Below are 13,863 nucleotides of genomic sequence, written 5' to 3' on the forward strand. Positions count from 1 at the left end.
CGAAAGTACTGTGCTAGGCATAGTTTTGAGACAGAAACTACTGATGAAATGTAAGTGTTAAAAGGAATTGATTTTGTATAAGTTAAAATAAGTAAAGAACGAACAATGTTTTCATTGAAATTGATAGAATAACCGGTGTCATATGATGGTATGTTTTAACGGCTCCTGAGGACGCCAGAGGCGAAACACAAGCATGTGTAGAGCTGTTTGTAGCTGTATGAAAGACGAAACAGTGTATAAGATTGAACGTCTACACTTCTAAAGAGACACAAGAATGGAAGAGTTGGTATTGCAACAATGGATATATGGTTATCGTAACATCAGGGTCTATGGATCTTTACATCATAATAACCCATGGCTATTGAAGAGAATTTAAAAGGACTTTGATGGACACAGCAGTTGCCAATACAGAGACTGGTATGGGAGGGATGGTTGAGTAATTAGAGAAATCTGGTCAATTTAATGTTGATTAGTCACTCGATTGTTCCAGTAATAGTGCTGCTATGTATAGGAGACTCATTACATAAAGCTATGAAGTAATAATTTGTATAATATATAATAAAATTCAAAAAAATCTATTCTTACTAAGTAATTGGTACAATTTAAGGAAGAATAGTGATAAGAATTATCCCAAAGTGATTTCTGGTGTACTTTCATTTAGATGACACGTACTATTTTTTTTTTTTCCAGGTTTAAACTTTTGGCTAACCAGTACAAATCTATGTATCCTACTTTGGAGATTAACATTGAAGGTGAACTTAATAAACTCAAGGTAAGATTGTATTGCTTTGCTTTGGGGTGTAGTCAGTGAAAAAGAAGAGCCCAGAATTGCTCGCTGTTGCTTCATCATCATTGCACATCACTGAAGACTTGGGAAGAGTAAGGAAATGAGATGTGCAAGTGCTGGATAACCTCTTTTTATTTTTTAAGCTTTTCATTGCATTGATTCCTGTTGTGTTAGCATATTGCAAGCAGGCTGGATTGCATGAAATCCCTTGTGTTTCATAGGGCTACATAGAAAGAGTGAAACCAATGGTGAGGGATGGCGTGTATTTCATGCATGAAGCCTTGCATGGTCCACCAAAGAAAATCTTGGTAGAAGGCGCAAATGCAGCTTTACTGGATATTGATTTTGGTAAGTAGTTTATGCTCAGGGCATATAGTGCAAGTATGAGCAAGCCTTCATTTTGCAAAGCAGCCCAAGAAAAAAGTACCTACAGAGCTTTGCACCTGCTTTTTATGTGGGTCCTTTTTAAAAAAAAAAAAACAGAGCACATGATTCTAAAAATGCAAACCCACACACATAATTGCCTCCCTCACCCTAACTGTGGCCTAAGAGTGCCTCTATTACTACTACTACTACTATTTAGCATTTCTATAGCGCTACAAGGCGTACGCAGCGCTGCACAAACATAGAAGAAAGACAGTCCCTGCTCAAAGAGCTTACAATCTAATAGACAAAAAAATAAATAAAGTAAGCAAATCAAATCAATTAATGTGAACGGGAAGGAAGAGAGGAGGGTAGGTGGAGGCGAGTGGTTACAAGTGGTTACGAGTCAAAAGCAATGTTAAAGAGGTGGGCTTTCAGTCTAGATTTAAAGGTGGCCAAGGATGGGGCAAGACGTAGGGGCTCAGGAAGTTTATTCCAGGCGTAGGGTGCAGCGAGACAGAAGGCGCGAAGTCTGGAGTTGGCAGTAGTGGAGAAGGGAACAGATAAGAAGGATTTATCCATGGAGCGGAGTGCACGGGAAGGGGTGTAGGGAAGGACGAGTGTGGAGAGATATTGGGGAGCAGCAGAGTGAGTACATTTATAGGTTAGTAGAAGAAGTTTGAACAGGATGCGAAAACGGATAGGGAGCCAGTGAAGGGTCTTGAGGAGAGGGGTAGTATGAGTAAAGCGACCCTGGCGGAAGACGAGACGGGCAGCAGAGTTTTGAACCGAGGGGAGAGGTGACTAAGTGGGAGGCCAGCAAGAAGCAGATTGCAGTAGTCTAAACGAGAGGTGACAAGGGTGTGGATGAGGGTTTTGGTAGAGTGCTCGGAAAGAAAGGGGCGGATTTTACGGATGTTGTAAAGAAAGAAACGACAGGTCTTGGCGGTCTGCTGGATATGAGCAGAGAAGGAGAGAGAAGAGTCAAAGATGACCCCAAGGTTTCGAGCTGAGGAGACAGGGAGAATGAGAGAGCCATCATCAACAGAAATAGAAAACGGGGGGAGGTGGGTTTGGGGGGGGGAAAATGAGAAGCTCGGTTTTGGTCATATTTAATTTCAGGTGGCGTTGAGACATCCAGACAGCAAAGTCAGACAAGCACGCTGAAACTTTGGTTTGGATGCAAGGTGAGATATCAGGGGTAGAAAGGTAGATTTGGGAGTTATCAGCATAGAGATGGTAGGAAAAGCCATGGGATGAGATTAATGAACCAAGGGAAGAAGTGTAGATAGAAAAGAGGAGGGGTCCAAGAACAGAACCCTGAGGTACGCCGACAGGCAGAGGGATAGAAGTAGAAGAGGATCCACCAGAGTGAACACTAAAGGTGCGGAGGGAGAGGTAGGAAGAGAACCAGGAAAGGACAGAGCCCTGGAATCCAAGTGAGGACAGGGTATCGAGAAGTATGCTGTGATCGACAGTGTCGAAAGCAGCGGAAAGATCAAGAAGAATGAGGATGGAATATTGACCTCTGGATTTAGCCAGTAATAGGTCATTGGAGACTTTAGTAAGCGCAGTTTCGGTTGAGTGGAGAGGGCGAAAACCAGATTGTAGTGGGTCAAGAATAGCATGTGAGGAGAGAAAATCAAGGCAGCGGCGGTGAACAGCACGCTCAAGTAATTTGGAGAGAAAAGGAAGGAGGGAGATGGTTCGGTAATTAGAGGGACAAGTAGGGTCGAGTGAAGGCTTCTTAAGGAGAGGTGTGACCACAGCATGTTTAAAGGCAGCAGGGACAGTCGCAGTGGAAAGTGAGAGGTTGAGAATGTGACAGATAAAAGGAATAAGAGCAGGAGAGATGGCATTAAGAAGGTGGGTGGGAATGGGATCAGAGGAACAGGTGGTACATTTTGAGGAAGAAAGGAGAAGTGTAGTTTCCTCAATAGTAACTTCAGGAAAGGAGGAAAGGGAATGAGGGGAAGGAGAGAGAGGGGAACGGACTAGTGGAGGGGAGAGGTGGTGAGGTAGAGAAAGCAAGGTTTATCTTTTGAACCTTGTTGTGAAAGAATTCAGCAAGGGTCTGAGGAGATAATGAAGGGGCAGTTGGGGGAGGGGGCACCTTGAGGAGAGAGTTCAATGTGGTGAAGAGAAGTCGAGGATTAGAGCCAAGAGAGTTGGTCAGTTGGATATAATAATCCTGTTTGGCACGTAAAAGAGCAGATTGGAAGGAGGTCAGCTTGAACTTAAAGTGTAAGAAATCAGCAAGGGCCCGAGATTTCCGCCAGAGGCGTTCGGCGGAGCGGGTACAGGAACGTAGGTAGCGGATATTAGAAGTCAGCCAAGGTTGGGGTTTTGTACGCCTTACAGGGCGGGTCATCAAAGGTGCAAGAGTGTCTAAGGCAGAGGATAGAGTATTGTTGTAAGAAGAAACAGCCTCGTTGACAGATGTGGATGGTGCCACAGTAGAGAGGAGGTTTGAAACATGGAAGGATAGAGATGAAGGGTCAATATCGTGAAGATTCCTAGATAAATTAGATAAGATAGGACGGAACTGGGAGGGAGGAGATTTAAGTGTGAAAGTTATAAGATGGTGATCAGAGGAGGGAAGATCAGAGGCAAGGAAACTAGAGGGTGAACAGTTGGAGGAGAAGATGAGATCAAGGCAGTGACCATTTTGATGAGTGGGGGAGGTGGAGCATAGTTGGAGATTAAAGGAGGACGTTAAAGCGAGTAACTTGGAAATATAAGAGTTGGAAGGATCATTAGCAGGAATATTAAAGTCACCAAGGATGAGAGAGGGGGAGGAAGGATCATGGAAGAAGGCAAGCCAGGCGTCAAAGTCACTGAGAAAGGATGAAAGGGACTTATCAGGGGGACGATAAATGACCACTATTCGAAGAGGCAGAGGAGAGAAAAGGCGGATAGAGTGGACTTCAAAGGAGGAAAAACAGTGAGATTGAGGTGGAAGAAGGGGTTGAAATCTGGAGGAGGGAGAGAGAAGTAGTCCAACACCGCCCCCACGGCCAGCAGGGCGAGGAGTATGTGAAAATAGATAACCGTCATGGCACAGGGCTGCGACTGAAGCAGAGTCATCAGGGCAGAGCCAGGTTTCTGTTATGGCGAGCAGATGGAGGTGACGTGAGATAAAGAGGTCCTGGATGTAGGCGAGTTTGTTTCAGATAGAGCGGGCATTCCATAGGGCGCAAGAGAAGGGCAGAGACGAGGAGGGGAGTAGAGAAATAGAGATGAGGTTAGAGAGGTCGCGGTGAGATCTGTAGAGTTGGGATAATAGTTGGTGAGGGGGGCCAGGATTGGGATTGATGTCACCGGCTGAGAGTAAGAGAAGGAGTAAAAGAGAGCGGAGGAGAGTAGGAGAGGTGTGGCCACGAAGGCGAGAGGTATTTAGGTGGAATGGGGAAGGCAAAATGGACGGAAGAAAGAGGCGGAGATTAAAAGCCAAGAGGAGGAAGAGGGTAGGAGAGAAGGTGAGGTGATGAAGTCGATGGATGGGCAGTGAGTTCCTGTAGTGGAGAGAGGTAGGGGGTGAGGGAAAAGATTAGGAAGGGACAGGGCTAGGAAGAGAATGTGAATAGCGGCCATAAATGACTGAGGTACTTTAGCAACTGGGAAGAAGATTAGATGTAAAGAGAAAAATGCCCCGGCGCTGGGCACCTAGAGCGGAGGCCCTGAGTGGATCGGAGTGGACCTGGGTGTCACCCCGGAGAAGGCTGTAAGGATATGCAGATGAGCTGCAAGTCCTCCATAGCACCTGAAAGGCAGCCGGTGGTAGAGCTGGGCACCTCTCAGCTGAGGAAAGGCTTACCAGGGGTTAGGCCGAAGCCAGCATTCCTCCCCCTGAGGCTCGCCTGATCCTAGCCAAAAAGCACCTGGAAACTCTGTGCACTTGGAGCGAGGGCCCTGGGAAGATCGGGGTGGAACTGGAGTCACCCCAGATACAGCTGTGAGGAAATGCAGAAGGGCTGCAAGTCCTCCACAGCACCTATGAAGATGTTGGCTAAAGTTCAGTGTTGTTCCACAGTGTGCAGACTTTTAACTTCAGGCACTGTGAGTGGTTTTCAAAAAGCACGACAAACCATGTTTCTTAGACCGCTGTACCATCACCAGATTTGCCAACAGTGGGTTATTCCTTATAGGGACTGGAGATGAAAAGGGACTAAAGTCTTCTGTCCCTCTACTTTGCCAACACTGCAAGCATTTTAAAAATTCACAGGTTGGCATTTCCTGGCTGTTGATTTTGTGTATTGGGAAAGAGCAATTAGGAAGTGTTGACCTATGACTTTTAAAAATGTTTGTGGTGCCAGCCCAGATGCTGAAGGATGGTTGACAGTGGAGGTAGGGAAAGGAGGGAAAAGGTCATGATGCAGATGCAATTGAAGGAAGTTAAAATGGAGGGCTGGTAGCGACAAGAGGTGAAAAACAGAGGGACGTGAACATAGGTGTTATATAGGTGAGAGATGAGGTGTAGTTCAACAGCATCAGGTGTAAATGGGTGTGCATATGTTTATGTAGTGCGGGTAAGCACGTACATTTGCTCTGAAAATCTGGCAGCAAAGTGCTGAGCATTTTCTGAAATTTGGTACCCTTGAGACTAATGTTCAGCTTGAATCTGTAGGTGCAGATACAATGACAGGAAATCACTCATTGTAGTAACTCTAGACTCAAATTGCTAGAAGTATGACCTCACCTAAGGTGGCCCTAAAGTCCTCGCTAAGCTGTCCCCAATGATGGAATAATGCCAGTGTGGAAATATATATTATTCATTATAGAAAATAAATATAAGCAAATATGGCAAGCAGGATACTGAGGACAAAAATATATTGAGGATTCCACAACCACAGTACTCTCCTGAGAAGAAATGACAACTTAGCAGCTATATTAGGCTTATAGATCATGTGTCTGAGTAATAACCAGTCCTTTGCTAGCAAAAGAACAGTAGCTGGCTAACCATGAACCATCAAGGAAATCCCTTTCTCTCGCCCTTAGAGTTCTGTAGCTTCAGCATCCATAGAGTGATGAATTGTTTCCTCTTCAGGACTTGAGCTGGTTCCCCAGCGAACCCCACTTGACAGTATCAGGTATAGTCTGACTTGTCCTTGCCCTGCAAAGGCAACTGGATTCTCTGTCTGGTAGAAGTCATAAATCAGCTCCTGGATCCTTCCTTGTGCTGAACTTAGCACAGAAAGGTTGATCCAGCCCAGTATCCTGCTTCCAGCAGTGGCCAATTCAGGTCACAAGTACCTCGCAGAAACCCAATTAGTAGCAACATTCCATGCTACCAATCCCAGGGCAAGTAGTGGCTCCCCCCCCCCCCGTGTCAATCTCAATAGCAGGCTATGGACTTTTCTTCCAGGAACTTGTCCAAACCTTTTTCTAAACCCAGATCATCTAACTGCCATTACCACATCCTCCAGCAACGAGTTCCAGAGCTTAGCTATTCTTTGGGTGAAAACAAATATTTCCTCCTGTTTGTTTTAAAAGTATTTTCCATGCAATTTCAAGCAAGCTTACCCTAACGCCCCGAATGACTCCAGTTTTTGAAGATCATTATATCCTGTCCTTGTCTCCCAATTCTCCTTCATGCTTATCCCCTAGTCTTTTCCTTACCTGTTCCCTACACCTTACTCCTCTCATTCCTCTTCCTTTTGTTTATCCTATCTCCTTGCACCTCTCCATATTCATCTCACTTCTATAACCATATTTACTACAGTTAGTAAGATTCTCCTTATATGACTTTGTAATTATTTTTTTACTATGTAAGCTGCATTGAACCTGCCCTGTGTGGGAATGCGCGGGATAAAAATATATTAAATAAATAAATAAATTTCATTGAGTGTCCTCTGGTCTTTGTACTTTTTGAGTGACAGAAAAATCGATTCACCTCCACCCATTCCACTCAGCCATCTCTTTTCCAAGTTGAAGAGCCCTAACCTCTTTAGCCTTTTCTCGTATGGTAGCAGTTCCATCCCCTCTATCATTTTGGTTGCTCATTTTGAACCTTTTCTAATTCTGCTATATCTTTTTGAGATACAGTGACCAGAATAGAACTCAGTACTCAAGGTGAGGTGGATCGATACAGAGGCTTTATAATATTTTTGTTCTTATTTTGCATCACTCTCCTAATAGTTCCTAGCATCTTGTTTGGTTTTTTGGATGCCGCTGCACACTGGGCAGATGATTTCAGCATGTTATCTGACATGACACAGAGGTCTTTTTCTTGAATGCTGACTCCTAAAGTGGACCCTAGCATTAGATAACTATGACTCAGATTATTCTTCCCAATGTGCATCACTTTGCATTTGTCTATATTAAATTTCATCTGCCATTCGGATGCCCAATCTTCCAGTTTCCTAGGTCTTCCTGCAATTCTTCACAATCTGCATGCATTTTGACAACTTTGAATAGTTTTGTGACATCCGCAAATTTAATCATCTTGCTCGTCGTTCCAATTTCCAGATCATTTATAAATATGTTAAATAGCACTGGTCCCAGTACAGATCCTTGTGGCACTCCACTATTCACCCTCCTCCATTGAGAAAAATGACCCTCTGTTTTCTGTCCAGTAATCAATTCCTAATCCACAGTAGAACATTGCATTCTATTCCACAACTCTTTAATTTTCTCAGGAGTCTCATGAGGAACTTTGTCAAAAGCTTTCTGAAATTCTAGATACACTACGTCAACCGGCTCATATTTATCTGCATGTTTAATCATGCTTTCAAAGAAATGAAGCAAATTGGTGAGGCAGGACCTCCCATGGCTGAATCTGTGCTGACTCTGTCCCATTAAACCATGTTTGTCTACGTGTTCTGTAATTTTATTCTTTATAATAGTTTCCACTATTTTACCCATCACTGAAGTCAGGCTTACTGATCTATAAATACTCGGATAACCTCTGGAACCCTTTTTAAAGATCAGCGTCACATTGGCCACCCTCTGGTCCTCATGTACTACAGACAACGACAGGTTGCAGATCACTAGCAGCAGATCAGCAATTTCATGTTTACGTTTTTTCAATACCCTGAGGTGTATACCATCCGGTCCAGGTGATTTATCACCCTTTAACTTGTCAATTGTCAATTTGGCTCAGTATATCTTCCAAGATCACGGAGATTTATTCAGTTCCTCCGCATCGTCACTTCTGAAAACCAGATGGTACAGATAGATCTCTTATATCTTCTTCTGTAAAGACTGAAGCAAAGAATTCATTCAGTCTCTCTACTATAGCCTTGTCCTCTTTGAGTGCTTCTCTTACTCCTTCCTGATCTAACAGTCCCACAGATTCCCTCGCAGGCTTCCTGCTTCTGATATACCTGAGTGTTGTTACGAGTTTTCATCTCTGCTGCAAGTTTTTCTTCGTTTTCTATTTTAGCTTTCTTTATCAGTGCTTTCTCCGAGGACAAGCAGGCTGCTTGTTCTCACTGATGGGGTGACGTCCACGGCATCCCCCTCCAATCGGAATCTTCACTAGCAAAGGCCTTTGCTAGCCCTTGCATGCCGATGCGCACCGCGCATGCGCGGCCGTCTTCCCGGCCGAACCGGCTCGTGTTCATCAGTCTTCTTTTGTCCGCGCTCGGGACGGTCGTGTTTTGCGCCGTTTCGTGCCCCTCAAGTTGACCTCGCACGTCTTCGCGATTTTCGCTAAAAAAAAAAAAAAAAAAAAGATACCGATCCGGTCTTTACCCCTTTCCCGTGTTTCCAGCTTTTCCCCGCGAAGTTTCCTTTCGCTTTCGGGACCGGCCTATTTGGCCTCGGTATGGGTTTTTTCTTCCTTCTTTTTGGTGCCTTTCGTCATCATCGCGAATTTTGATTTCGCCGGCGTGATTTTTCCGCCCATGTCATTGAAGTCTTCCAGCGGCTTCAAGAAGTGCACCCAGTGCGCCCAGGTAATCTCACTCACCAATAGGCACGCTTCGTGTCTTCAGTGTCTGGGGGCTGGGCACCGCCCGCAGGCCTGCAGTCTTTGTGCTCTTTTGAAAAAGAGGACTCAGGTAGCGAGATTGGCCCAGTGGAACGCGTTGTTCTCAGGCTCTTCGACGACAACAGCACGGGACTCGTCAAGTGCATCGACGTCGACAGCATCGAAGTCTTCGGCTTCTGCATCGGCATCGACTGCATCGAGGCTTCTACCTCCTGCATCGTCGGTACAGAGACATCGAAAGGCTGTATCGACGTCGGTGGTACCGGGACCTCCGCTATTGCTGATGTCGTCGGACGGTGGTGCTTCGTCTGGAGTGCAGGTGAGGGCTGTCCATTCCCCTGCTGGTGGCGGTGAGCCTTCGGGTGGGTCTCCCCCTGCCCTGAGGGCTCCTGCGGTACAGCCCCCCCCGAGACCGACTTTCTTTGGCCTCGGCCCCGAGGAAGCGACGGTTGGATTCTACGTTCTCCTCGTCGGTACCGGGGAAGCTCCTGTGACATGCTTCGCTTGAAAAAGTCGAAGAAGTATCGACACCAGTCTCCTTCCCGTCTCGGTACCGAGAGCTCTGGGTCGCCGAGGGAGTCGGCACCGGGAGGACTGCTCACCCTCTATTCAGGAGGTGTCGATGTGCTCCCCCTTGGACAGCCCGGAACCGCCTCCACGCCCGGAACAGACTCTGACCTTGACGCCTGCATCGGCTTCCCAGTCTTTCTCCACAGCCGCTCTGCACGAGAGTCTCCGGGCCGTTCTTCCAGAGATTCTGGGAGAGCTGTTGCGCCCTTCTCCCCCGGTACCGGGGGTGCTTGCGCCACCGGTACCGTCGAGTGAGGCGCCGGCTGGCCCCTTGCCCGAGGTGAGGTCTCCAGTATCGGTACTGCTTGCGGTACCGGCTACGGCCACCTCCCAGGCAGACTCCCCGACGACGTCGGCGGAGGGAGCTTCGCCGGTGCTGGCGAGGGAGTCCACCTCTCGATGCTCCTACCGTGGCCGTGTTCCCACGGAGTCGAGTCGGGCACGGCTTCAGACGCAGGTCCGTGAACTTGTCTGATACCGATGGTGAGGCCTCGTGGGAGGAGGAGGAGGACATCAGATATTTCTCTGACGAGGAGTCTGATGGCCTTCCTTCTGACCCCACTCCCTCCCCTGAAAGGCAGCTTTCTCCTCCCTAGAGTCTGTCTTTCGCGGCCTTTGTCCGGGAGATGTCTACGGCCATCTTCTTCCCGGTGGTCGTGGAGGATGAGCCCAGGGCTGAGATGTTTGAGCTCTTGGACTATCCTTCTCCACCTAAGGAAGCGTCCACAGTACCCATGTATCATGTCCTAAAAAAGACATTGCTGGCGAACTGGACCAAGCCATTAACTAATTCCCACATTCCCAAGAAGATCGAATCCCAGTATCGGATCCATGGGGACCCAGAGCTGATGCGCACTCAGTTGCCTCACGACTCTGGTGTGGTGGATCTGGCCCTAAAGAAGGCTAAGGGAACATGATTCGGCGCCCCCGGGCAGAGACTCCAGAACCTTAGACTCCTTTGGGAGGAAGGCCTTTTATTCCTCTATGCTCGTGGCCAAGATTCAGTCCTACCAGCTCTACACGAGCATCCATATGCGGAACAATGTGCGACAGTTGGCGGGCTTGGTGGACAAGCTCCCTTCTGAGCAAGCCAAGCCGTTTCAGGAGGTGGTCAGGCAGCTGAAGGCGTGCAGAAAATTCCTAAATTCCTGGCCAGAGGGGTATATGGTACCTTTGATGTTGCGTCCAGGGCCGCTGCTCAAGGTGTGGTGATGCGCAGACTCTCATGGCTGCGTGCCTCCGACCTGGAGAATAGGATCCAGCAGCGGATTGCGGACTCCCCTTGCCGAGTGGACAACATTTTTGGAGAAAAGGTCGAACAGGTGGTAGAACAGCTCCACCAGCGGGATAACACTTTCGACAAATTCTCCCGCCGGCAGCCTTCAGCATCTACCTCTTCAGGTAGACGTTTTTATGGGGGACGGAGGGCTGTTCCCTACTCTTCTAGTAAGCGTAGGTACAATCCTCCCTCTCGCCAGCCTGCGGCCCAGGCTAAGCCCCAGCGCGCTCACTCTCATCAGCAGCATGTGCCTCAGCAAGGCCCCACGGCTCCCCAGCAAAAGCAGGGGGCGAGCTTTTGACTGGCTCCAGCAGAGCATAGCCGACATCAGAGTGTCCGTGCCAGACGATCTGCCGGTTGGGGGGAGGTTGAAAGTTTTTCACCAAAGGTGGCCTCTTATAACCTCCGACCGTTGGGTTCTTCAAATAGTCCGGCAAGGGTACACCCTCAATTTGGCCTCGAAACCTCCAAATTGCCCACCGGAAGCTCAGTCCTACAGCTTCCAGCACAAGCAGGTACTTGCAGAGGAACTCTCCGCCCTTCTCAGCGCCAATGCGGTCGAGCCCATGCCATCCGGGCAAGAAGGGCTGAGATTCTATTCCAGGTACTTCCTTGTGGAAAAGAAAACAGAGGGGATGCGTCCCTTCCTAGACCTAAGGGCCCTGAACAAATATCTGGTCAAGGAAAAGTTCAGGATGCTTTCCCTGGGCACTCTTCTTCCCATGATTCAGGAAAACGATTGGCTATGCTCTCTGGACTTGAAGGACGCCTACACGCACATCCCGATATTGCCAGTTCACAGGCAGTATCTGCGATTTCATTTGGGCACACGTCACTTCCAGTACTGTGTGCTACCCTTTGGGCTCGCCTCTGCGCCCAGAGTGTTCACGAAGTGCCTGGCTGTAGTAGCAGCAGCGCTTCACAGGCTGGGAGTGCACGTGTTCCCTTATCTCGACGATTGGCTGGTGAAGAACAATTCCGAGGCAGGAGCTCTACAGTCCATGCAGATGACTAATTCGACTTCTGGAGCTACTGGGGTTTGTGATAAATTACCCAAAGTCCCATCTTCTCCCAGTACAGAGACTCGAATTCATAGGAGCTCTGCTGGATTCTCGGACGGCTTGTGCCTATCTTCCGGAGACAAGGGCCAACAATCTGCTGTCCCTCGTCTCCAGGGTACGAGCGTCCCAGCAGATCACAGCTCGGCAGATGTTGAGATTACTTGGCCACATGGCCTCCACAGTTCATGTGACTCCCATGGCTCGTCTTCACATGCGATCTGCTCAATGGACCCTAGCGTCCCAGTGGTTTTAGGCTGCTGGGGATCTAGAGGACGTGATCCACCTGTCCACGAGTTTTCTCAAATCCCTGTACTGGTGGACGATTTGGTCCAATTTGACTCTGGGACGCCCTTTCCAAATTCCTCAGCCACAAAAGGTGCTGACTACGGATGCGTCTCTCCTGGGGTGGGGAGCTCATGTCGATGGGCTTCACACCCAGGGAAGCTGGTCCCCCCAGGAACGCGATCTGCAGATCAATCTCCTGGAGTTACGAGCGGTCTGGAACGCTCTGAAGGCTTTCAGAGATCGGCTGTCCCACCAAATTATCCAAATTCAAACAGACAACCAGGTTGCCATGTATTACATCAACAAGCAGGGGGGCACCGGATCTCGCCCCCTGTATCAGGAAGCCGTCAGCATGTGGCTGTGGGCTCGCCGTTACGGCATGTTGCTCCAAGCCACATATCTGGCAGGCGTAAACAACAGTCTGGCCGACAGGTTGAGCAGGATTATGCAACCTCACTAGTGGTCGCTCAACTCCAGAGTAGTGCGCCGGATCTTCCAAGTGTGGGGCACCCCCTTGGTAGATCTCTTTGCATCTCGAGCCAACCACAAGTTCTCTCAGTTCTGTTCCAGACTTCAGGCCCACGGCCGACTGGCATCGGATGCCTTCCTCCTGGATTGGGGGGAAGGCCTGCTGTATGCTTATCCTCCCATACATCTGGTGGGGAAGACTTTGTTGAAACTCAAACAAGACTGGGGCATCATGATTCTGATTGCTCCCTTTTGGCCGCGTCAGATCTGGTTCCCTCTTCTTCTGGAGTTGTCCTCCGAAGAACCGTGGAGATTGGAGTGTTTTCCGACCCTCATCACACAGGACGAAGGGGCGCTTCTGCATCCCAACCTCCAGTCTCTGGCTCTCACGGCCTGGATGTTGAGAGCGTAGACTTTGCCTCCTTGGGTCTGTCAGAGGGTGTCTCCCGTGTCTTGCTTGCTTCCAGAAAAGATTCCACTAAGAGGAGTTACTTCTTTTTATGGAGGAGGTTTGCCGTCTGGTGTGACAGCAAGGCCTTAGATCCTTGCTCTTGTCCTACACAGACCCTGCTTGACTACCTTCTGCACTTGTCTGGAGTCTGGTCTCAAGACCAACTTGGTAAGGGTTCACCTTAGCACAATCAGTGCATACCATTACCATGTGGAAGGTAAGCCAATCTCAGGACAGCCTTTAGTTGTTCGCTTCATGAGAGGTTTGCTTTTGTCAAAGCCCCCGTCAAGCCTCCTACAGTGTCATGGGATCTCAATGTCGTTCTCACCCAGCTGATGAAACCTCCTTTTGAGCCACTGAATTCCTGCCATCTGAAGTACTTGACCTGGAAGGTCATTTTCTTGGTGGCAGTTACTTCAGCTTGTAGAGTCAGTGAGCTTCAGGCCCTGGTAGCCCAGGCCCCTTACATCAGATTTCATCATAATAGAGTAGTCCTCCGCACTCACCCTAAGTTCTTGCCGAAGGTAGTGTCGCAGTTCCATCTGAACCAGTCAATTGTCTTGCCAACATTCTTTCCCCGTCCGCATTCCTGCCCTGCTGAACGTCAGCTGCACACATTGGACTGCAAAAGAGCATTGGCCTTCTATCTGGAGCGGACACAGCCCA

At 48.4% G+C, this 13,863-nt stretch overlaps 1 protein-coding gene across 1 annotated transcript in view; it reads left to right on the top strand.

The window, feature by feature from the left end:
• The window catches only part of ADSS2 (adenylosuccinate synthase 2), a 188,304-nt gene that overhangs the window by 135,337 nt on the left and 39,104 nt on the right, over positions 1 to 13,863 (top strand). The window contains exons 7-8 of the mRNA XM_030196473.1: positions 691 to 772; positions 1,009 to 1,135. Coding sequence (XP_030052333.1) covers positions 691 to 772; positions 1,009 to 1,135 — 209 coding nt within the window. The remainder of the gene's footprint in view (positions 1 to 690; positions 773 to 1,008; positions 1,136 to 13,863) is intronic.

This window comes from Microcaecilia unicolor, chromosome 3 (assembly GCF_901765095.1).
Source record: "Microcaecilia unicolor chromosome 3, aMicUni1.1, whole genome shotgun sequence".
Classification (NCBI taxonomy): domain Eukaryota; kingdom Metazoa; phylum Chordata; class Amphibia; order Gymnophiona; family Siphonopidae; genus Microcaecilia; species Microcaecilia unicolor.